At 39.1% G+C, this 25,641-nt stretch overlaps 1 protein-coding gene across 4 annotated transcripts; it reads left to right on the plus strand.

The window, feature by feature from the left end:
• Window positions 1–322: 322 nt before the first annotated feature.
• Window positions 323–24,788, plus strand: prdm10 (PR domain containing 10). 4 transcript variants are annotated; one of them, XM_067419575.1, is made up of 23 exons: window positions 323–497; window positions 2,128–2,258; window positions 3,208–3,369; window positions 4,107–4,166; window positions 4,302–4,406; window positions 4,572–4,752; window positions 7,903–8,144; window positions 8,227–8,427; window positions 8,753–8,825; window positions 11,631–11,748; window positions 11,834–11,951; window positions 12,964–13,245; window positions 17,341–17,685; window positions 18,453–18,608; window positions 18,759–18,938; window positions 19,068–19,178; window positions 19,739–19,939; window positions 20,018–20,161; window positions 20,405–20,575; window positions 22,312–22,449; window positions 23,702–23,876; window positions 23,971–24,071; window positions 24,388–24,788. In XM_067419575.1, exons 2-23 carry the CDS (start codon window positions 2,187–2,189, stop codon window positions 24,577–24,579), a joined length of 3,528 nt encoding a protein of 1,175 aa, XP_067275676.1. In that variant the 5' UTR covers window positions 323–497; window positions 2,128–2,186; the 3' UTR covers window positions 24,580–24,788. The 4 variants fall into 4 exon arrangements, with proteins under 4 accessions (XP_067275676.1, XP_067275679.1, XP_067275678.1 ...); XM_067419578.1 differs by having other exon boundaries at window positions 4,617–4,752; XM_067419577.1 differs by having other exon boundaries at window positions 2,142–2,258.
• Window positions 24,789–25,641: the final 853 nt, after the last annotated feature.

Raw genomic sequence — 25,641 nt, forward strand, 5'->3', positions numbered from 1 at the left:
TATATAACGTAATGGTACAAATCCATACATGCTTGTGTGACGCGCTTAAAATGTCATTGGTAGATCTGGCACGTTCTCATTTTTTTCAGTGGACGAACTTGAAGACGTTTTTCTTTTTTTTCATTGGTTGGGAGAAATGGCGGAAAATTCTCATTGGTTCTGAAAAAAAATGCCGTACGAGCATAAAATAGCAATTATCTCGAAATGAAATAGAATGTATACACATCGAAATTCAAAGACGCGTACTTTATCCAATTCATCATATCTGCTACTTTAGCCCTGAAAACTCCATCGATATATGTATAAATATCAATGTGCAATTCGTCGCCCGGGGCCGCGCGTCTGTTACTAGGTAGGTTATGTTAATATATGCAAGGCAGCCATCTCTGCAGCTACCATTCAGAGGGAAGACCCACTTCAACCTTTTCCTAAAAATGCTCAAAACTCTCGGGAAATCCACACTCGAAGCTTAAGCGCGGATTCAGGATCGTCTCTCAGTAAGTTTCACGTAAAATTCACAGCCTGTTTTCCGTTGGACGGTCGGTTAGGATGTAGATATATTTTGTTGAGTGTCTTCGCCGTGCTTTGTTGTTGTCTTAGTCCCACCCAAAATGGAGTCGTGGCGTGTCTTCCTCATTCTGCTGCAGACACTCACGGAGCGCGCCCGCCGGCCGAGCTCAACTATGAGCGGGGAGCCAAGCGCCCCTGTCCCGCATTTACGAACCTACATGAAACCAGTGCGCTCGGTTAAAACGACACCGCAGTGACGTTCCAGGCCAAACAGTGCATCTGCTCTCATCTCACTGTCGCTGTTGGCCTCCAGGGCGAGTTTATGTCTGATAATGCCGGTGTGGAAATGTTTTTGTGCCGCTGCGGGTTGTGTGGTATAGTCCGACTGGAACTCCCAACCTGCAGGCTTTACACAGGGGGGGAGAGAGCCTGACAAACACCCCAATTGCTTCATTTACAATTACAGCGTTTATAATCTCTGTATTTGTCTCGGGGTTTGAAGAAGGCCAGGGTTATAGGCGTTGGGGTATGTTGTATTTCTCAGCACGGCTGTTGGGGATTTTCTGCCCCGCCGTGTATCTCCTCTACCCCCGTGCAGTGATTAGACTGACCGCTCCTCCAGTACGCGCCTGTTTTGGGGCTAAACTCCGAGCTTTCATTAAATCACAAATAACACAATGAACAGATAAAATGTGTTCATCTGTTCCATTCACATCAGCTACTATTTAATATGCATATTGTCATATATATAGATTAACCATAATTCCCTTTAAGAATATTGGCGTACTATGTATGTACAATTCATGGCTTAATATCACGGTGTGGTACCATTATAGTACTACTACAGTACTTTTCGGTTTAGGGAGTTATTCCAATATTTTGGAATATACATGATTTCTTGCGCAAGATTCACCCAAATTCACACAAAAACCTGTATAAATCTGAGAAATGGGACAAATTATATTTCCCAGACCTTTTCCTGAGATGATCTCTGGAGTCTGTTTGGAGGCCAAGCCAAAGTCAAATTTATTTGTAATTACCAATCCCAATACACATATTACCAAAGCAGCTTGACCGAAAATCACGATGTTATTGGTAATAATATATCTTCGTACCGTATACATTTAGCATATTATGGCTGGGTGGTAATATAGGTTAGATTTTGTGACAATAAAAACAAACAGTTATGTTACAAGTGGCCACTTGCTGCTATTCAAGTCTGCATAAAAAACAATTATGTGTACAATTCACCTGAGCATATTTCAATGGAAAAAAATCCCTTCATAATGTTTTCAACATTTGGATGTAAATCACAAAACAGAAGAAAAGATCTGTTGGTTCTTCATTTCTACCACTACGCTTCTTCATTACTACATTTCATTGCAATTAAAGTTGAAATGAAACCGAAGTAACCTTAGTGAAAAGTGAAAAACTTACATGCAGTACCTTTAACAGTGAAACTTATTGAGGTCATATGACGACAATTTTTCCTACTACATTATAAAGTGAGGGCCATTACTGCCATACAGACTTTTATAGTAATGTCGTGTCGTGGGTCATGATAAAAAATGAATAAAATCTTGATAAAACATGTCAGTTTCTATAATGAACATACAGGTGGTTGATGACAGGTGGATAGGAGGGGGAGGTGTTCGCTCTCACCTCAAACGGTTACCATGGAGGCCAAGCAGGAGTCGTCACCTGTGTGGAGTCCAGCACCCAATAATGACACAGGAAATACACCGCAGGTACAGCCAGACTTTGCTCTTTAGATTTATGACCTATGTACAACCTTTTTTAACAGGAATTGACAAAGCATGCATGCAAAGCAACCTTATTTTGTTTGCACAACAACAGTCCAGAATAAACACGAGTCCCAGTCATGCTGAGCCTGTCTTCTTCCTCCTTATTTTACAAACTTTGTTACATTGACCAGAGGGAAGACGTACCTGCAACTCGCCGGTTACTTTTATGTTTTTCCGTCCTGGCATGTCGGTCACTGGCGGCTTTCTCTTGACTGCTAAGTGCTAACGTCCACTTCACAGCAATACAGTGTGCTTTTTGATATAAATTTGTGCTCCTTTGTCCATTCTGGATTAAATGAGGTCTGATGTTTCAGTATGTAAATGTATGAAATGACAGCCTGCACGTTGTGCTTGTTTACGTTTTTAACCAATGATATATCAGATTTTGAGGTAATCATTCAAACAGCCTGTTTTATTAAGTTAGGTTCTATAAATACTATTAAAGTGTGAGATTTTAACATGCACTAGCACACAGATCTGACTAACCATTTGCTTAAATGATTATTCTTCTGCATGCCTTCGGCTGCCCTAAGGTCTTGTGCACTTAACTGACGTGCACATGGCAGCCAATGTAAGTCCACAAGACCGCAAGTGCAAATGAAGTGTGCCATCTGGGACAGGGCCTATTATCTTTAGCTAAAAATGGCTTAAAATATCAAACATGTCTGGACAGTACCATAGTCTTAAGCAAAAAAATGGATTTGTGCACATAATAAAGTGTGAATATATATATTTTTTTAAATGTAAAATCTTACATTAAAAAAGGGTTCATTTTCCTAATGTAAATTTGTTTATTTAATTTTTTTTATTTAGGGGTGAAATCCCACTTTGTCACATTTTCATGAGGTTAACCTGTTTTGGGTATTGAAGCATGTGGGTTTTGGGTGTGCAGGTGCATTTCGAGGCCGGTGCGGTGGCCCAGATCGTGTACAGCGGAGAGCAGTCAGACCGTGGTCAGCAGCAGGTTGTATATGCTGCAGACGGAAGCTCCTACACCTCTGTTGAGTCCGCCGAACACACACTGGTGTACATACACCCTGCTGATGGAACACAGGTGAGCTCCTCTACCAGTGAAGATGTATGGATTTGATTCATGGCGCTGCCAGTTAAGAAGGTTAGAGTTCATGATTAAAAGTGAAGTAAGCAATTATGTTATGGTTGTTGATTTGATAAAAAAAAACATTAATGTAACTGCTTTTTTGGTAATTAATTGCACCTAATGTTATAATGTTACATCCCTTCTAACACAACATACACAATGGCACTACCTCATACTCTGCACTGTATAAATTACATATACATATAACAATATTTGGGTTAACTAACTCTTTAATAACTCGCATCAAGCACATCCCATCATTTCTTCTGATCTTTGCTTCTCAAATGTATTTAACCAGTCCTGCGCTACAAAGATATTTCAATACAGATAAACTATATAGAAAAATCTCTATTGATTTACATTGTCATAACTCCCAGCCCTACTTCTGGACATGCAGTTTGAAAACCCCTGGCAATGGCATATAGGATGTGAGAAGCAATTGCTGTGCTATTTTTAATGCATTAAACAGCAAATATACATTTCTGAATTTAAAATGTTTTTGGAAAATACACCCCTTAAAAAGTGATCACAGATCAGATCTCATTGTTTGGTCAATTTTGAACAACAACTGACCGACTGTACATTATCTTTACATATGCACTCTTACTGATAAATAATCACAAAATTATTCTGTTCACTATGTTTCACGCAGTAACTCTAAAGGTTTACTGCTCTTTTTCGGTTTTGTTCAGGCGGTGTTTACAGATCAACCCCAAGTGGCTTACATTCAGCAAGATGGCACAACACAACAGGTACTGTGGTGTTCTATAGCATTAACATGGATTTTAATTTTACATTTACCATATAACTAATACCATCAGGTTGCAAATGTAATATTTTATCAGTTGGCCTTTTATGTTTACCACTAACGTGATCTGTTGCCCCAGGTGACTGTGTTGCTACCCAGCGGTCAGAACATGAACACAGCCAATCTGCACGTGCTGAGTAACGTAGCTGATGGCCCACAGGCCATCCTGGAACCTGTGACACAGGTGACACTGCAGTGCTAAACATATTTCAGTTGTTCACCTGAAAGCTTTCTTAACGTTGTTCTGCCACAGGCATTAGAGACTACAGTATATGATATAAAGCATATTTTGCATTAGTGAATCAATATTAACCTCTTGTTGAACAGACACTGATTATTTTCCTAACAGAGCCAACTTGCTGTGACTAATGCGGATCTTCCCAACATGGCGGAGACCTCGTCGAGTCCCTTGGGGGCCACAGATTCCACTGTAGACTCAGAGGACGAGGAAGAAGACAATGATAGCGATGATTCTGAAATGGATGACTGGGAACCCAGGACGCCCCAGCCATTCACTCCCCAGAACCTCTGTGAGTTGATGTTTAATACTTAAAGGGATAGTTCACCCAAAAATGAAAATGGTATCATCAATTACTCATCCTCATGTCATTCCAAAACCTCAAGACTTTCGTTCATGTTTGGAACACAAATTAAGATATTTTAAATTAAAGGTCTCCTATTATGCAAAATTCACTTTTACACTTTTACATGGTTTCAACATAAATGTGTGTTGGAAGTGTGTGTACACCAGTGATGCCAGTAACGCGTTACATAGTAACGCGTTACTCTAATCTGACTACTTTTTTCCAGTAACGAGTAATCTAACGCGTTACTATTTCCAAACCAGTAATCAGATTAAAGTTACTTATCCAAGTCACTGTGAGTTACTATTTTAGTCATTTTCCTTTGTAAAAACCGACAGCTTATCAAAATTCTCAGCCCGAGTCCGGCTGGAGCCCGTGTTTTTTATTTATTTATTTTACTTTTTACATTGTTGCAGCCATTAAAATAGTTCAGTTTTGTTTTTAATGTCAAAGTAGTTATTTTTCGTTTCGTTTCTTTTTTATCCTAATTTAGAACAATGTTCAGAGCAATTTTTTGTTTGTTAAATTAAAGTTTATATAGGCAAGACAATTCAAGAGTTGGTTTGAGAGACTAGGCTATTAAACATGCGGTTAACTCACTGGGTCGTCACATAAAAAAATTAAAACTTTAATTTAACAAACAAAAATTGCTCTAAACATTTTTCTAAATGAACTCAATAAAGAAATGAAACGAAATATAACCACTTTGACATTAAAAACAAAGTAGGCTAGTTATTATACCACCACAAAGGCATTTCTGACGAGCTGAGGCAGGCTGATAGATTAGCCTATTGCTCGCAACGGCGCTCAAAACAACGAAACGGGCTACACAATCTAAAAAAAAAAAAAAGGACATGCAGGTTGTCTTATAGCCTACCTTAGACTTCAGCTAAATTAATATAAATCCGATCTTCAATTCCCGCGGTATAGCCTATGCTCATTTAACGGAGTTTACATCAAAGCAAAAGATTCTAGCATTTTATTCAGCAGCCCATTTCAAATTCAAAGATCGCAATATGAGAGAGAGCGACCTAAGCACTGGTAAGATCATTAGTCTCATTCATTTATATTGAAGATGATTGTGTTTTGTGTGACTTATTTTAAAGTTTCATTAACGGCCATTTGCGTTGGCTTGCTTTACTCATTTGCAGCGATGTAGCAGTAGCACCGTCATATCTATCTGACTACACCATAACACGCTCTCACACATTTATTTCTTAATTATTTGCCAGGAGTAAAATTTACACATGTGGTTTAAACAACCAGATATATTTACATTTGTCCGGTTTAGTTTGAAATGCTTTCATGCACCTTCTGAATCGGTTTGTTTGAGTGATCAGAATTAAATACGTCTCGAAAGACTCTCGGAAGGCATTTAGGCCTAACGTTACTCCTGGTCATTTAGCAATCCGATAGATACCTGCTCAGAGAAAACGAATGAAGGAACCGGTTGTAAAAAGGCCATAACTCTAGCAGCTGCACTGAAGAAACGGACTCTTTAACCCTGCGCGAGCCATTTCTCGACAGTGGCGCAAGCTATCATGGTCTCATGTTGTTTCCACCAGCACATCTCATTGTTCATTTTAATTATTAAAATAAATATAAAACGAAGGAGAAGCCTAAAAAAGGGGCGTAAAAAAGTCGGGGCCGTCAGGCTCTGGCATAAATGCAATAAAGTGTGTTGCCAAAAACGGTTGTCATTTCTATTTTGAGGCGGCAGGGGTGTTGTCGGCAACTCCTGAAGTAACTTGTAATCTAACTTAGTTACTTTTAAAATCAAGTAATCTGTAAAGTAACTAAGTTACTTTTTAAAGGAGTAATCAGTAATCAGTAATCAGATTACTTTTTCAAAGTAACTGTGGCAACACTGGTGTACACAACCATCCTATACTGGTAAAAATCCACCCACTCCTTTTTTTAATCCCCATAAATCATAAGCAGTGTCTCAGAACAAGCCTTTTGCAGATTCCTGGCAGTGAAGTCACATTTTACAGGCCCTGTCCATGAGTGTTGATGGATACTGACGTATTAGCATATTCATGTCTATGTAAGCTAAACTTTTATAGGAATTAATTGAAAACACTCGCTTTGCTCCGCACCGCTCCGTTATAAATGCCCGAGCGACAGTGCACATTTTACTTTCGCTTTAAAATTAGCGATTTGAAAACCCCACGCCAGTGATACCGGTTTCATTGGTGTTGTCAAGCATTGATTAACCGGTGGAAAAACTTCCTTTGTCATATCCCTAATTCATATTAACAGCATTTATAACAGAAGGTGCTATAGATTACACTGCTTTCACTTTAATACACAGATCTAATATACACACAGGATTTCTGTACTTGCTACATACATGAACAGACATAACCAACTGTTATTATGCAAACTTTGTGTGTTTCTGACATAACCATGGGATCATTTGACAGTTTAATCGCAATAACACATGAAAGGGAACTCTCTGCGTGCTCAAGCTAAGAGCGAGTGAGAGTGATGAGGCTTTAAAATGCATGCAGATGATGCATGCAGATGATCATGAAGAACTGCAATGTCACGTGAGTGTCCGTGATAGAGATGATCATAACCCAACAGATGTATCATGTTTCTGCTTTCATTTGCATGTTCACGAGCTGTGAAGGCTACACCCTCTGGGGATGGGGAACATCAGCTCATTTGCATTTAAAGGAGACACACAAAACAGCTCATTTCTCAAACCCAAAAACTTTTCCATTTCAAAATGCCATTTTCAAAATTGTATATTAAATGATCTGTTAGGAATTTTCTAGAAATTATCTGTTAGTAAAATAGGTGCCCTTTGAATCTGAGAGATTTCTATCCCTCCATTGAAAGTCTATTCACTCAAATCTCTGATGCTTCAAAACGTTCATAAAGAGATCATAAAAGAAATCCATGAGTTGAGAGGTTAAATCCAAGTCTTCTTGGTTTTGGAATGACACAAAAGAGTAATTGATGGCAGGATTATCAGTTTAAAACATATTATTTTAATTCTCTTGATTCTCAAAATGTATTATAACTCTCCAGGTTCATATATAAGATACTTTAAAATATGAATTTGTGTATTTTAATTTCTATGTGTAGGGTGTGAAGACTGTAATAATGCTAATTCTGGGGCATGTATAAAACACGGTCCCCTGCACCCTATCCTGAACCGCCCTGTGATGTCTAAGGCGCGGGCCAGTCTTCCTCTCATCCTGTACATCGACCGCTTCCTGGGCGGAGTCTTTACCAAGCGGCGTATCCCCAAACGCACACAGTTTGGTCCTATAGAGGGGCCACTGGTGCGACAGAGCGAACTGCAGGACACGCACATCCACCTGAAGGTACAAGTAAACCCTTTTCTTTTATCATAAGTCTTTTTCTAGTATGGTAATCAAAAGTCTCACATGTAATCCTGCTGTGTAGTTATACATGCTAGACCCAGAGAAAGAGGGTGAAAGGGCAGAGGACCTCTGGTTTGACCTTTCTGATGAGGAGCGATGTAACTGGATGATGTTTGTCCGGCCGGCCCAGAACCACCTGGAGCAGAACCTGGTGGCTTATCAGTACGGCTCAGACATATTTTACACCACTATTAAGAACATTCAGCCTAAACAGGAGCTTAAGGTCAGCAAAAAAGAAGAATTTTCTCATCTCTAGAAAACAAAAGGATAAAAATTATATCTTTATTATTTTTATTATACTTTTGTGTTGTAACAATTATAATTATTCTATATTTTATTTTATCATTTCTCTTCAGCATTTCAAACAATATTCAATTTGACTTGAAAGCATGAACTACCATGAATTATTATTTTTATATACTAACATATATTAACATATATTAACATACAATTTTAGATTGTTTTTCACAGTAAACAGTTATTTTCTTAAATGCTCAGATGATGGGTGTGAAAGTAAATTCATGTGTGATCTTATACTTATACTCCAGGTGTGGTACGCTGCATCATATGCTGAGTTTGTCAACCAGAAGGTTCATGACGTCACAGACGAAGAAAGAAAAGGTAAATTGTAATTATCCTCTCTTTGATTCATTCACACAGCCACATACATGACAAATTATACATTTACTAAGGATATAACCGATAACTTTCTCTCAGTTCCATTCATAATGCACTTTAGGGGGTTTTGGTACGGTACTCTCAAATTATAAATATCTTTTATTGTTGAACAAAAATTTTGAAACATCTGGTTTTACATTGTGTGCCAAAAAGGTTTAAAATATAAATGTAAAAAAAAAGTTATGTTTGAAAGAAGCACAACAAGTTAAATTCTTTAAAAACATGCACACATTCAGTCTTCTAGAAACATGTAATTTTCTTTTTCCTGTAAATGTAAAGCAATTGCTTAAAGCATCTGATGAAGTCGGTGAAGCTGATTACACACACAGGTCGAAACGCAGAACCATAAATTAATCTAGCAATCCAAAAACTTCAATAAGATAAAAATAAAGTTAATTTATGTTCACTGTTTTGTGTTATGATTCTGAAGCTAGCCCATATGAAGCTGTTAAAAATCACATTGTCTGATTTTTAAAGAATTTATTTGCAAATTATGGTGGAAAATAAGTATTTGGTCACCTACAAAAAAGCAAGATTCCTGGCTCTCACAGACCTGTGACGACTTCTTTAAGAAGCTCCCCTGTTCTCCACCCGTTACCTGTATAATGGCACCTGCTTAAACTCGTTATAAGTATAAAAGACTCCAAACTCCACTATGGCCAAGACCAGAGAGCTGTCAAAGGACACTAGAAACAAAATTGTAGACCTGCACCAGGCTGGGAAGACTGAATCTGCAATAGGTAAGCAGCTTGGTGTGAAGAAATCAACTGTGGGAGCAATTATTAGAAAATGGAATACATACAAGACCACTGATAATCTCCCTAAATCTGGGGCTCCACACAAGATCTCATTGCTTGGGGTCAAAAAGATCACAAGAACGTGAGCAAAAATCCCAGAACCACATGGGGGGACCTGGTGAATGACCTGCGGAGAGCTGGAACCAAAGTAACAAAGGCTACCATCAGTAGCACACTACGCCGCCAGGGACTCAAATCCTGCAGTGCCAGACACGTCCCCTTGCTTAAGCCAGTATATGTCCAGGCTGTCTGTGCCAGTTTTTTGCAAAGAGACCAGGACGACTGATCCATGTAAAGGAAAGAATGAAAAGGGACATGTATCGTGAGATTTTAAGTAAAATCTTCCTTCTATCAGCAAGGGCATTGAAGATGAAATGTGACTAGGTCTTTCAGCATGACAATGATCCCAAGCACACCACCCAGGCAACAAAGGAGTGGCTTCGTAAGAAGCATTTCAAAGTCCTAGAGTGGCCTAGCCAGTCTTCAGATGTCAACCCCATAGAAAATCCACGTTGCCAAGCGCCAGCCCCAAAACATCACTGCTCTAGAGAAGATCTGCATGGAGGAAAGGGCCATACTACCAGCAACAATGTGTAAATACCTTGTTGAGACTTACAGAAAACGTTTGACCTCTGTCAAACTCTGCCAACAAAGGGTATATAACAAGGTATTGAGATGAACTTTTTGTTATTGACCAAATACTTATTTTCCACCATAATTTGCAAATAAATTCTTTAAAAATCCAAGAATGTGATTTTTCTGGATTTTTTTCTTTCTCATTCTCAGTCGCTCATATGTGAAGTGTACCCATGATGAAAATTTCAGACCTCTCTCATCCTTTTAAGTGGGAGAACTTGCACAATTGATGGCTGACTAAATACTTTGTATATATAACATACACCTACAGTGGGGCAAAAAAACATTTAGTCAGCCACTGTCGGTGTATATATAACATATCCAAACTTTCCAAAACCTGTAAACAGCTTTCTACAAGGAATCGATCATAAAATGATGCTTTAAAAGTATTCTTTAATCATAGAATTCTGCTTTAATTTTCGCTGTTGAGTTTGTTATAAGTGTTGTAATGATGTCCGATTTGTGAGTGAATTGTTTGTTGACTCGGTTCATTTCAATGAATTGGAGAATCCTATTGATAAAACCAGTCTGAATGATTCATTCACAAATAGAACTGATTTGGTTCTTAGATTTGATTCTGTCACTGTTTTGGATCATTTCTACATTTCTTTCTGGAGATGCTGGTGTGTGAAGCTTATTTTTTACTCCGTGGATAGTGCTAAAAGTGGAGAGAGCCTTTAGTAATATTAATTTAATACAGAACTACCTCATATCAACAATGTCTCAGGAAAGACAATGGCCCAGATTTACTAACAGCTTGTGCCAGTGCAAACTTTTTTTTTTTTTATCATAAAAAAAAAAAAAAACTACTGTTAGGATTTACTAAAGACATGCAGTGAAAAATTGACGTTAAAAGGCGTGGACAGGGTTAATTTTGTGGGTGACCTTATTGCATATGCATTTGTAGGAGTTTCCCTTTTAGAGGCAGTATTTATGGGAGGAGATTGAGTATTTAATAAATCATGCAAGGTGATTGACAAAGGCTTGCACTTGTCAATTTACTGGTGTTTGCAGCGTTATTTACCGCCCGCAATAAAGCATTTGCATTTGCAGACGCTAACTGGAAGATTGCATTGGTCATTATGGAAATGATCCGGCTGTGTCTGTACTCTCACGCTAATTTGCCCCGTTAAGTAAATCTGGCCCTAAATGGTTTCAGAAACCCTAGCAGCACCCCTGCCTTAGAATTGACATATGTAGAATGATATTATCCTGGTAATACTTTCAACATATGTTGTGTTAGTGGTAATATTTCCAGAATTTTTTTGTGGTGGTTCCTAGTTCAACTCTAAAACCCATTTTCTTTCTGGGTCAGTTTTACGTGAACAGGAGAAGAACTGGCCGTGTTATGAGTGTAACAGACGGTTCATGAGCTCAGAGCAGCTTCAGCAACACTTAAACATGCACGATGACAAGCTGAACCTCATCCAAAGGTTTGAATGCACATTAATGACTCGTATTCTCCCGTATTTCTGACACAGTTCATTATAGAGTCTGACTAATATTCTGTTCTTCCAGGCCAAAGGGCCGTGGCCGAGGACGGGGCAGGAAACGATTCGGTGCCGCAAGGCGACCAGGACGGCGTACGAAATTCATCTGCCCACAGACTCCTGTTGAGAGTGCTGACAAGACACAGGTACTGTAGACCTGTAAAGTTTACACAGAAATCATATTGTTTTAATCCTATAGTGGCCTGTTTACACCAAGGATGATAACTATGATGATAAAGATATAGTTATATAAAAAATCATCTAAATTTAAAAGAATAGCAGAGTCCACTCCACAACTATAACGATAACAGCATAGAGGAATGATATCATTGGAGTTCACCCAAAAATTAAATTGATGTCATTAATGAATCGACTGATCAATGATTCGGATCGCCAATGTCACGTGATTTCAGCAGTTTGGATCACGTGTCAAACTGCCAAACTGCTGAAATCACGTGACATTGGCAATCAGAATCATTGATCATTTCACTGATTCATGACCGTTTGAATTATTTGAGGTTTGAAAACAAACGCGGAAGAGAAGACTGATGCTGAATAAAGTTGTAGTTTTTGTTATTTTTGGACCAAAATATATTTTCGATGATGTTTTTATTCCCTTTCTGGACATGGACAGTAAAGTGTGCGTAGACTGCATATGCTCTGGGACTAAAATATAAAATATCTTAAACTGTTTTCTGAAGATGAACGGAGGTCTTACGGGTGTGGAACGACATTAGGGTGAGTCATTAATAACATCAATTTCATTTTTGGGTGAACTAACCCTTTAAGCATTTTACATGACAGAAGATAAAACTTAGAATAAACAGAGTAACATTACTCGTGTGGATGCTATAGTTAATAATATAATAATTGTTGTTGGTGTAAACAGGCTTTTAGACTTTTTCATCTTCAAAACACAAATTAAGCCTGAGAAATTTGTTTTGCTCGATTGAAAATCCAGGTAATCAAAACTTGAAATCACATTCAAACTTTAAAGTTTATAAAGACATTGTCAACCCAAGTCTTTTTTTATATAGTGAACAGATTTGATTTAGGCTTTTATTGACATATAAACAAATTATATCACACAATCTCTTTGGTTTTAATAGACTTTTAATGGATTCTGTAATCAATTTCTGTCTCTGCTTCTTGCTGTAGGAGCTGTTGGCATCTGTAGATAAACTACCCTTTGAGGAAAGGACAGATGGAGCTCTCAATGGGCTGAAGGTGGTGGAGATGGCAGCCGAATCGATGGAGACTGAGACTGAGGAAGGGCTTGATACCCCAGAAACTCACAACGAGGCAATGCAAGTTGAAGGGGATTCTGTCACCCCACCTCCAGCCACAGAGGTCCCAGGGTCTGCCAAAGACGACCTGTCTCAAAGTCCTGTAGACCCCCACCTAACACCTCAAGACATGAGAAGGGCGAGGAGGATTAGGGTAAGATACGCCCGTCACGAGTGACCCACACCCTCTGTAATGTAGTGTGTTAAGCAAGCTAAAGTTTATTTAACAGAAGCGTTTGTGTGGGTGTGTGTCTTTCTCTTTTGTTGCGTGCTGCACGTTAAGGTGGACTTGCAGGTAGGTCTAATGTGGGCCAGAGTGGAGTCAATTCAAGTCAATACAGTGTTGTGATGTCACGCTACACTGACAGCCTATGACTCCCTACATCCCCATTACATCTGTCTGTATCAGTTCAGTCCTCGAGTTTCATCCACCAACAGAAATAAAGGGACAGTTTCAACAAAAATGAACATTCTGTCCTCTAGTATTGTCAGAAATATTGGTATTCTGATATGTATTGATACTGAAATAGCTGAAATGGTTCCAATACTCCTGTTCTACAGTATCGATACACCGTTACTAGCTGTGTGTTCTCACTCTCTTCTCTCATCTCTTCTCTCTTCGCTTCGCTCGCACCAAAAGCACATGCACCACTGAACTCAGCCTCTCACATACAGCCACTTCGCAAAGAGCTCACGAGTTAGCCTGACAAGCCAGACCCACATCAAGATGTTGGGTCTGGGAACTCACCATTGGCAGGGTTCAATCCTAGGCTGCAGCACTCCTCTCAGAAACTAAAGCCTCTGCGCCTCAAAAGTCCCCTGGTGGCCGGTCCCAGTATAGCCGACCCTCTGTGTTCTCTAATGCAGTGGTTCTCAAACCTGTCCTGGGGACCCCTCACCACTGCACATTTTGCATGTCTCCCTCATCAGACACCCAATTCAAATCTTAGAGTCTCTACTAATGAGCTGATGATGTGAATCAGGTGTGTTTGATGAGGGAGACATGCAAAATGTGTACTGGTTGGGGGTCCCCAGGACAGGTTTGAGAACCACTGCTCTAATGGACGCGAGGCAAAATAAACAATCAAATTCCACTTCAAATATTTTCCCCCCAAAGTTAGTTTATGTCATTGTAGGCACTTAACGGCGGGATTAACGGTTGTCTTTCAAATTCCCTCTGCGCAACAACCAACCAGAGCAACGTGAAGCGGATAGATTAAACTTTTGCTGTATCCGGTCGGCTACACTCCGAACACATCTTCCCTTCTTAAGAATGATTTCAGTGCCGTTCTTTTCTCAAAGAAAAGCTTAACTCCCAAGTCTTCCAGAGTCAAGGCCAAAGCACGCAGAACCATCGCAACTCTGCTGTCATTATGTTAAGCCCGCCCACTGACTCTATTCACGATGTGATTGGCCTGTCCAGAGTTTGGTTTTTCCAGCTCAGAAGGCTATTGAGAGTTTCTAGACTACACTCGCAGCAAATTAGATTCGCTGTCGCTAGGGTGCGTCTAGACTCTAGGCTACTCATGAGTACCAAATTGATTTCTTTTTTTGTGGCGTATTGCTCATTAAATGGTCAAATACATAAAAATGTATGCATGTCTGGCAGAGTATAGGTAAATAGAGTCAGTTTTGGAATGCAACTGAGAAACAAAACACATGTTATTGGATCTGTGCTTTAGCTCTTAAAGTGGCATCACACTAATAAACCTGCAGCTGTTTGTCATGTTAATCAAAAAACAAAAAGACAGAGAAAATCACTGCTCTTGACTGAATAAATAATTGTAAGCATTAATTTGAATAGTTTTCACTATAAATATTAAATTCAGTGTTATTTTACATTTGATTCATTTAATTTCTTCTCTGAATACTACTGTTAGATCCACTTGAAAATCTTAATGGGTTAGTTCACCCAAAAATGAAATTGATGTCATTAATGACTCACCCTAATGTTGTTCTTCACCCGTAAGACCTCCGTTCATTTTCGGAACACATTTTAAGATATTTTAAACGGTTATGAATCAGCGGATTGATTCATGATTCGGATTACTCCCTTTCTGGACATTATAGAAAGGGAATAAGGGAATAAAAAGACAGCATATAGTGCCTTGCAAAGTATTCAGCCCCCTTGAACTTTGCTACCTTTTGCCACATTTCAGGCTTCAAACATAATGATATGAAACTGTAATTTTTTGTGAAGAATCAACAACATGTGGGACACAATCATGAAGTGGAATGAAATTTATTGGATATTTCAAACTTTTTTAACAAATCAAAAATTGAAAAATTGGGCATGCAAAATTATTCGGCCCCCTTAATTTAATACTTTGTAGCGCCACCTTTTGCTGCGATTACAGCTGTAAGTCGCTTGGGGTATGTCTCTATCAGTTTTGCACATCGAGAGACTGACATTTTTGCCCATTCCTCCTTGCAGAACAGCTGGCGCTCAGTGAGGTTGGATGGAGAGCGTTTGTGAACAGCAATTTTCAGTTCTTTCCTCAGATTCTCGATTGGATTCAGGTCTGGACTTTGACTTGGCCATTCTAACACCTGTATATGGTTATTTTTGAACCATTCCATTGTAGATTTTGCTTTATGTTTTGGATCATTGTCTTGTTGGAAGACAAATCTCCGTCCCAGTCTCAGGTCTTTTGCAGACTCCATCAGGTTTTCTTCCAGAATGGTCCTGTATTTGGCTCCATCCATCTTCCCATCAATTTTAACCATCTTCCCTGTCCCTGCTGAAGAAAAGCAGGCCCAAACCATGATGCTGCCGCCACCATGTTTGACAGTGGGGATGGTGTGTTCAGGGTGATGAGCTGTGTTGCTTTTACGCCAAACATAACGTTTTGCATTGTTGCCAAAAAGTTCAATTTTGGTTTCATCTGACCAGAGCACCTTCTTCCACGTTTGGTGTGTCTCCCAGGTGGCTTGTGGCAAACTTTAAACTACACCTTTTTATGGATATTTTTAAGAAATGGCTTTCTTCTTGCCACTCTTCCATAAAGGCTAGATTTGTGCAGTATACGACTGATTGTTGTCCTTTGGACAGAGTCTCCCACCTCAGCTGTAGATCTCTGCAGTTCATCCAGAGTGATCATGGGCCTCTTGGCTTCATCTCTGATCAGTCTTCTCCTTGTATGAGCTGAAAGTTTAGAGGGATGGCCAGGTCTTGGTAGATTTGCAGTTGTCTGATACTCCTTCCATTTCAATATTGCACTGAAATGTGGCAAAAGGTTGCAAAGTTCAAGGGGTCTGAATACTTTCGCAAGGCACTGTAGTTTGCATACACTTGCAGATGCTCTCGGACTAAATATAAAATATCTTAAACTGTGTACTGAAGATGAATGGAGGTCTTACGGGTGTGGAACGACATTAGGGTGAGTCATTAATGACAGCTTTAAAGGGTTAGTTCACCCAAAAATTAAATTTGTGTTAATTCTATTTGTCTCTTTATTCGATTGTATTTATTTGTGTTATAGTTTGCAGTTTGTGTATTTGTTCTTATTTTATTATTGACAGTTTTACTTGAAGTCTTTTTTGTGTGAATATAGTTATGTGCGTAAGCTATTGCAACAAAGCCATTAACTATCAAAAAATTATCATATAATAACTAATAATCTGTATGGCGGTAGATATGGCAGTTTTCCCTATGGTAATGGTGTGGAACATCGATATTTTTCAAAATATCATATCAAAGTTTGAAATTCCAGTATCGCGACAACACTACTGTAATAATTTAATTGTCGTCATGTCACCAAGTTTGACCAAAAGGAGTTTGACCAAAAGTTTAGAATGTCATCAGAGACTGTCTCTTCTCAACCAAAATAAAATCTTTGTTTGGAAGCAGAGAAATGAAAACATGAGAAATGAAGCCATGAATATATTGCTAATGAAAGGTTAATGTTGTTCTGTAAATGGAAGTATTATAATTTATTATTTGAAAAGAGCTCTGTAAACATGAGGGTGAGTAAATGATGACAGAATGTTCATTTTTTTGGTGAACTATTAGCCAAAACCGAAAGATTTTATCCTGTTTGTGTTCAGCATGCAAACACAACAGCTTATTGGAGCCGCCATCTCTGTGGCATACAGACTCAAGCAAGTGCATTTTGTCATTGCTTGCAAACCATATGAATTCTGGTGTAATTGAAGTGATTCCTCATCATCCTTTTCAGATTGTCCGCCTAGTTGTCTTCTCCTCCCAGAAGTGTCCATTCCTCCATGTTTTCTCTCTTCCATTTCCCAGAATGCCGCTCTCCAGCATCTATTCATCCGTAAGTCCTTTCGACCCTTTAAATGTCCCCAGTGCGGGAAAGCCTTCCGAGATAAAGACAAGCTGGACCAGCACATGCGTTACCACGGGCGGGATGGCTGCCGTCACATGTGCCATCAGTGCGGTAAGGGCTTTCTGTCGAACGCTGCGCTTGAGGATCACCTGCTGCTGCACTCGGATCAGCGCACATACTCCTGCCTGTTCTGCGCCGAGTCCTATGACAGATTGGACCTGCTCAAAGTGCACGTGGGGGTTCACCTGGTCAACGGCTGCTTTTCTTGTCCTTCCTGCAAGAAAACATTCACAGACTTCATACAGGTGAGATGTGCTAGTAAATAGGGCACATATGGATAAAATGCCTAAACCGCCCTATCTTTATTTTGTAAAAAAAAAAAATTGCCATTCCAAAAATCTCTTTTATTAAAACAATCTATAAAAATGGCTAACTCATTGAAACTATTGAAAAAAATGAGGCCACAGTAACACAATAACACTTGGCATCTGGAAGTCGTCTTATTGGGCCTGGATATATTTTCCAAGAGGGCAGTGACCCGAATCATTTTTCTAACTATTGGTGGAACTACCTGTGATGGAAGGAATCTGCTGGAACATTAAAAATGATGGACTGGCCCCCTCAAAGTCCGGACATCAACCCCATCAAGAACATTTGGGGCAAGTTGGAAAATAAAGTGGACAGATCTATTGTACATTCAAAGGAAAGCCTTTGGCTTTAGTTACTGAAGGCATGGCATAATATTAGTGTTGAAGTTCTCAGAGGGAATATATTGACACTATGCCACTATGGAGAGATGTAATTGCTGCAAAAGGTGGACATATCAAATATTAAAGTTAAAAGTGGATCAAAGCAGTACAACACACTGATATGTAATGGTCAGAGTTACCAGTCTGCATTTTTAATGAACATTGTATGTAATATGAATATATGTAATACATATATTTATACCCATGATTTTAATAATCATTAAAAGTGATAAGACCTTTTTAATGTCCAGTTACATGGAAATATTTTTGTAATTTGATTACCGGTATGTAGCATTAGTCAGTCATATATGTATGTTGTGCAGGTAAAGAAGCATGTGAGAAGTTTCCACTCAGAAAAGATCTTCCAGTGTACGGAGTGTGATAAAGCCTTCTGCAGGCCTGATAAACTACGACTCCACATGCTCCGCCACTCTGACCGCAAGGACTTTCTGTGCTCCACCTGTGGAAAACAGTTTAAGGTGATTCACATATGCCCAGATTAATAACATGCATGAAGAAGTGCATTCACATACACACAAATAAATGCTGTGCGTTGTGATGTTAATGCATTTTTAAGGTGTTTGAACTATTCAATCTTTCATTGTGTGTATTTATATTTTGTTGGCCAGAGGAAGGATAAACTACGGGAACACATGCAGAGGATGCACAACCCTGAACGTGAGGCCAAAAAGGCGGACCGCATCCACCGCACTAAAGCTATGAAACAGAAGGAGCCCACCACTGACTTTGAGAGCTTCATGTTTAAATGCAGACTCTGTATGATGGGCTTCAGGAGACGAGGGATGCTGGTACTTTTTTTTGACCTCAGTTTGTCCATTAACTTTTCTCTTAGGCTTCCCATAATAAGTGTTTATAAAATCATAGGCCACATGTGGCTTATTTTCTCACATTAATGATGTAATTGCTCATGCCCTCAGGTGAATCATCTGTCTAAACGACATCCTGAGATGCGATTAGAGGAGGTACCTGAGCTGACGCTGCCCATCATTAAACCCAACAGAGATTACTTCTGCCAGTACTGTGATAAGGTCTGGATTCATTCAGCCAATTCTGTCTTACCTCCTTCATGGGCTAGACCCCAGACATTTCAATGACCCTTCAGTCTTCACGTTGGCTGCCATTACAGCTGACTCATAGCAATGTGTCCTTGAGCCAAGAGATTTGAGCCTTCTCTGAAAATAGAGTTGCCATTTGCCTCTTCCTGCGTAGTGCGTTCATGTTTACAGTTTCTATCTATCTATCTATCTATCTATCTATCTATCTATCTATCTATCTATCTATCTATCTATCTATCTATCTATCTATCTATCTATCTATCTATCTATCTATCTATCTATCTATCTATCTATCTATCTATCTATCTATCTATCTCTCTCTCTCTCTCTCTCTCTCTCTCTCTCTCTCTCTCTCTCTCTCTCTCTCTCTCTCTCTCTCTCTCTCTCTCTCTCTCTCTCTCTCTCTCTCTATCTATCTATCTATCTATCTATCTATCTATCTATCTATCTATCTATTTTTATTTTTATTTATATATATATATATATACTGTTTTCATTCATATCATGTTTACATAATTTCTTGACCTGTTAAGGTATATAAAAGTGCCAGTAAGAGGAAGGCGCACATTTTGAAGAACCACCCTGGGGCCGAATTGCCTCCCAGTATTCGGAAGCTGCGTCCGGCCGGGCCTGGGGAGCCTGACCCCATGCTGAGCACACACACTCAGCTGACGGGCACCATCGCTACTGCACCTGTATGCTGCCCGCACTGTGCCAAACAGTACAGCAGCAAGGTAGAGGCATTACTGAGATAGAGTATATGTGTATGAATATGTTGTGATTTATGTGTACTAATATATCTTCATTTATAGACTAAGATGGTCCAGCATATCCGTAAGAAGCATCCGGAATATCAGTATAACAGCAACAGCATCCAGGCACCTCTGTCCGCTACGGTCATCAGCAGCACTCCTGCCGTCATCACAACGGACGGCACCACTGCCGAGGCTGTGGTGGTGAGCAACACGTGCATGCTCAGATACACTCTTCCAAACCACATCATCAAATTAAAATATGCCATTTATCACTGGGATCATTGGCTCACATTATGAGTATTGCTGAATGCTGTTTCATTTAAAAATGCATTATATTACTGAAGTCTTTAAGGACGTATCAATAAAGTGTTACAGGTTAAATGGTTAACAAAGTGCCCTGTCATGTAACAGCATAATATTCATCAGTTTCTGTCTTTCTGCTAGACGACCGACCTATTGACACAGGCCATGACGGAGCTGTCCCAGACCCTGACCACAGATTACCGCACTGCACAAGGGGATTTCCAGAGGATCCAGTACATCCCTGTGTCTCAGGCAGGAGGAGGCCTGTCTCAGCCACAGCACATACAGCTGCAGGTGGTGCAGGTGGCCCCGGTACGGACACACTCTTTCTTTCTTTCTTTCTTTCTTTCTTTCTTTCTTTCTTTCTTTCTTTCTTTCTTTCTTTCTTTCTTTCTTTCTTTCTTTCTTTCTTTCTTTCTTTCTTTCTTTCTTTAAAAAATATCTTAATTCTCTGACTGCTTTTGTTGTTAAACTTTTTTTTCGTTGTGCTTTTGGGCTTCCTCTGTTAACTCACATGTGTACATATGTATGGTGCTTTTATATATCGTCGTTGTCGGGGCACAAACCTTGTATCTCCATATTTCGTCTTTTTTATTTTATTTATGAATTGCAACTAATAATAATAATAATAATAATAATAATAATAATAATAATAATAGGTTTTATTTATAATGCACTTTTGATTCCGAAGAATCTCAAAGAGCAACAAAGGGGGGAAAAAAAATAACAAAACAATGAATAACAAGTAAAAATGAATACTACAAACAATCAACCAACACAGAAAACAGAACAGAAACAGAGCTGATGGTGAACAGAAACAGAGCTGATGGTGGAAGTCTCTGTTAGCTCCGCAGCACACTGTGGTCCACTCCATGTTTTAAATTTCTCCCAGCGGCAGTGTCCCGATGTCATCGTCGAGGCATGACAGCTGAAGACCAGATGATGGGTCTTCATGACGATTCAAACGATGGGGATCGCCACAGTACCATGCAGGAGGCAGAACATTTTTCCGGGCACTTCTGTGGACACACCGGGGTCGGCGCAGAAGTCCAAGCCGCTCCACCGCCGCGATGCAAGACGGAACAGCGGCGCAGCCGAGAAGCGGAACATCCCAACATCATGCTGGACGACGATGACGCTGGCCTGAATGACGCTAGCCCGGTGCAAACTTCAGCCACCATGCAGCTCAAGCCTGAGGGAGACCACCACTATCAGTTACTCCTACATCTATCTTTGGGTTTTGAAAATATCAACCAATGAAAAGTATTAAAAAGAACTTGTGACTTAACCTCATAACTCCACTAAATCCCTAAACTCATGACTCCACCAGCCTCTATCGTTAAAGAAGTGCTGCATGCAGTTTGGACCAGCTCTGCTTATTTGAAATTCAAGGGTAAATAAAGAATTGTTTGAATAAGTGCAGTAAACACTGTGTGTGTGTGTGTGTGTGTGTGTGTGTATATATATATATATACACATATATATATACACACATATACATATACACACACAAACTCATATATATATATATATATATGCCAATGTTTTATGTATTTGAGGAGCGGAGAAGAGCGTCTTGGTCTAGCATTTGTTGTGGAGTTATAGCAAGTACATTCTTAATAGCCTTTGCAAAGCATGACATCTTTAATAACATGAGATTTTTGCCAAATTACCAAAATAAGCACCCACTTACAATATAATTTATAACCTATAAGTTGATGAAAACATAATGCAAGTGCAAAATGCATAATGCATAATTCAGATGCGGCTGTTCTAAAGACGGACAAAACAAGACTGTCCAAAATAACGAAATCTCTTAACTCCATTTTTATCTTGATTTTTGTAAAATGTTAATAATATAATGACACATGCAAGTGTCTGACCATATATACAGCCACATTATCAACATTGACAATGCAGTGTTTGATTTTTTTGGAGATGCAAGTTTTCCGCCCATTCCAACAAGATGATGATGATGATGATGATGATGATGATGATGATGATGATGATGATGATTTGATAAGTGAGCGTTCTGTCTGTCTCTGCAGGCATCCTCTCCTCACTCTCAGCACTCTACAGTAGATGTGAGTCAGTTACATGACCCTCACAGTTACAGTCAGCACTCTATTCAGGTTCAGCATATACAGGTGGCTGAGCCCACAGGGACGGTGCAGGCCAATACACAGGTGAGCAGCTTTTACAGTATACGTGTGTTGGTTAGGCCTGTAAATGGCTGTGATTTAATTAAAGGATATGTTCTTCCATTTTTAACCAGCTCTGTATTGTTAGTGTCTGTAGTATATGTAAATTAACAGTTTGTAGTCTTTCTCTGTTTCCTTCATTCCTGTTTATTTGTTTATGCATCATCAATCTGGATTACATAATCAGATTCCAAAAATGAAGAACTTTAATGAGATTATATTACATTTTAAAATACTTCTAATCAATACAAACTGTAGTCTCTTTACACGATTACATGTTATTCATTAAAATCACAAACTTCCTGCAGTTCCATCAGAACCCCAGTTTGGGAAACCCTGATGCAATGTAATATATTTCCTTTCTATTTGTATTTTATATCAATATGGTACAATGTTATCCTATTCAATTTAATGTGATAAACAAGTTAGGTCACAAAGTAATAAAAAAAAAGTAATCAGACTAAATGACTTTAAACGAGAAATCAAATGGATTACATTTCTAACTAAAGTTTTTGTCATGTTACGGATTCCAATTTACAGACTACACTGTCCTCGGCTGTTTCTTAAAAGTATCATGAGCAAAATTGATCATAGAGACCATTGTTGGCAATGGTTCTACGATCTACTTAGGCTTACAATGCTTTTGGGAATCACAGGCCCATTTGATAAACTACAGAATCGCGTTTTTGGATTGACAGCACTAAAATTGTTGCAAAATTGTATTAATTATCACAGTATATATATCAGAGGAAATCCAAGTATTCTAATGTCTGTTTTTAGTTGCAGCTAAAAGTGTGTGTGTGTGTGTGTGTGTGTGTGTGTGTGTGTGTGTGTGTGTTCAGTAATCACTGCTGTGTGTGTGTGTGTGTGTGTGTGTGTGTGTGTGTGTGTGTGTGTGTGTGTGTGTGTGTGTGTGTGTGTGTGTGTGTGTGTGTGTGTGTGTGTGTGTGTGTGTGTGTGCGTGCACTTGGATGGGTGAAATGCATAGCACAAATTCAGAGTATGGGACACCATACTAGGCTATACGTCAAGTAACTTTTTTCATTTTCTTTCATAATGTTGTACTATGATGAGAAATTTAATAATTTTGGTATTTGAACAAATTTCAAATATGTAAATACTCTTGGTAGGAAAAAAATAAGCATGTACAGTATGTAATTGTATGTACTTTTGTGAAATTTAGTGGCATCAGACTTACTGTCACTTCTTTTTTTGACACTTTCTACCATTCAATCAGGTGTCAGGTCAGCCTCTAAGTCCCTCCTCTCAGCAAGCTGCCCAGGAGCTTGGCAATGCCCAGCTGACCCCTGTGACCCTGGCTCAGGGCCAGACACTACAGACGTCCACTAGTCAGACGCAAGGTGCTGCACAGCATGCATACCTTCCCAGCAACTGGAACTACAGGAGTTATCGTAAGAACCTTTAGCAAAAGCACCTGTTTGTAATGTTATGTTAATCGGTATGTATGAAGACAGCATCGTTTTTCCCTCCCTTTGCTCCTATAAGCATCCGAAATCCAGATGATGGCTCTTCCTCATACTCAGTATGTGATAGCAGAGGCCAGCACCCCCGTCACCGCTGCCGTCAACAGCAGTCAGGTCAAAACGGTGAGTCTGACGTTAACTGGTCTGGATTAAAGGGATAGTTCACCCAAAAATGAAAATTTGATGTTTATCTGCTTAGCCCAAAGGACATCCAAGGTGCAGGAGTCTTTGTTTCTTCAGTGGAACACAAATGAAGATTTTTAACTCCAACCGTTGCTCGTATAATGCATGTCAATGGGGTGTAATTAGAATTAGACCCCATCAACATGCATTGTAAGGCTAAGCAGATAAACATCAGATTTTCATTTTTGGGTGAACTATCCCTCTAATTACCTGGCTTCCATGTCCTGCAATTGTGTTTGTTTCTCATGCATTGCAGACGCATTATGTCATCTCAGAAGGGCAGACGGAGCTGGATGGTAAGCAGGTGAGCGTCCCGTCCACCGTAGCACAGGTTCAGCCCGATCCGCTGGAGCAGCCCGCCGTCAGTCAGCAGACCACCACACAGTACATCATCACCACCACTACCAATGGGACAGGGGCCAGTGAAGTTCATATCACCAAACCCTGACACCGAATCACACATGAAGAAGTTTCCTGAAGGGGGACAGATCAGTTCCTTTAAACAAGCAAAAAGATTTCTGATTTATTTTTATTTCCTTGAAGAGTATAAAATAAACTTAAATAGTGAAGATGTTTTTTTTATGAAATATTCAGAACACTGGAGTGGTTAATTGTGTTTCCAGACCCAAAAAGACTCAACCATGAGTGATTCAGCAACTATCATGACTTTACCCTGTGCCATCCTGACTCTTTTATGATTTTGGCCTAATTTGATTGTTCCTTTATTTTTAATTTTTATTCAGTTCATTTTCTGAGATATTTTTTAGTTTGTTCCCGATTTTTACTGGATTTTGTTTAAATATATCTGGAATTCTTAAAGTAAAATTTAGCGTAGTCACAGAGCCTGTAAATCACTGTTAAATAATTTCAAGATCACATTTTACCCTCAAAACCAAAGAAAGAATTGTCATTTGCATAATTTAAAAATATGTCATGATGCAAAACATTTTTCTTTTAAAAAAATGGATACAAAATCAAATGTAATTTCCCTTTGGTTTTGGGGTGAAACATGATCTTGTCATTTCTTTGAGATTCAGACTAGTTTCCATCTCAAGATTGCATTATAACTCAGGCATTAATATCCAAGATCAGATCACTCATGCCCACATCACCTTACTTCAGACATGTGATTGAAAACGAAACCCAGATCAGCTTTTACTTCTAATACATTTGGTCCAATCTGAATCCTCATATTATTTTGTGTCTCATCTGTTAAAATGACTGGAGAACTTTAAGGACTTCATGCAACTTGTTTTTATGGACACATTATTATTTATTTGGGTTTTGCACATCTGTCAGTAGAGCACTGCTGCATCTTTATAACCTGAAAAAGGGAAATATATCCAACATACACTATTTATACTGAGACAAACTTGTACAATGTAAAAAATCAGTATCTGTACTGTGATTATAAGTATTGTAATTATTGACAGTTTATGTACAGTAATGCGCCTCAGTGTCTCTGAGTTGGTGTCTCCTGTTGACCCTTAGTGATGGGAAATAAATGTGC

This window comes from Pseudorasbora parva, chromosome 16 (genome assembly GCF_024679245.1).
Source record: "Pseudorasbora parva isolate DD20220531a chromosome 16, ASM2467924v1, whole genome shotgun sequence".
NCBI classification, from domain to species: Eukaryota; Metazoa; Chordata; class Actinopteri; order Cypriniformes; family Gobionidae; genus Pseudorasbora; species Pseudorasbora parva.

What these genes read in the sequence shown, in the direction of transcription:
- prdm10 (XM_067419575.1), top strand. Translation starts at nt 2,187, where the DNA reads ATGGAGGCCAAGCAGGAGTCGTCACCTGTGTGGAGTCCAGCACCCAAT. An exon ending in CGGTGCAGGCCAATACACAG is followed by an intron (nt 22,450 to 23,701) that starts GTGAGCAGCTTT and finishes CCATTCAATCAG; the next exon opens with GTGTCAGGTCAGCCTCTAAG. An exon ending in CTGGAACTACAGGAGTTATC is followed by an intron (nt 23,877 to 23,970) that starts GTAAGAACCTTT and finishes TGCTCCTATAAG; the next exon opens with CATCCGAAATCCAGATGATG.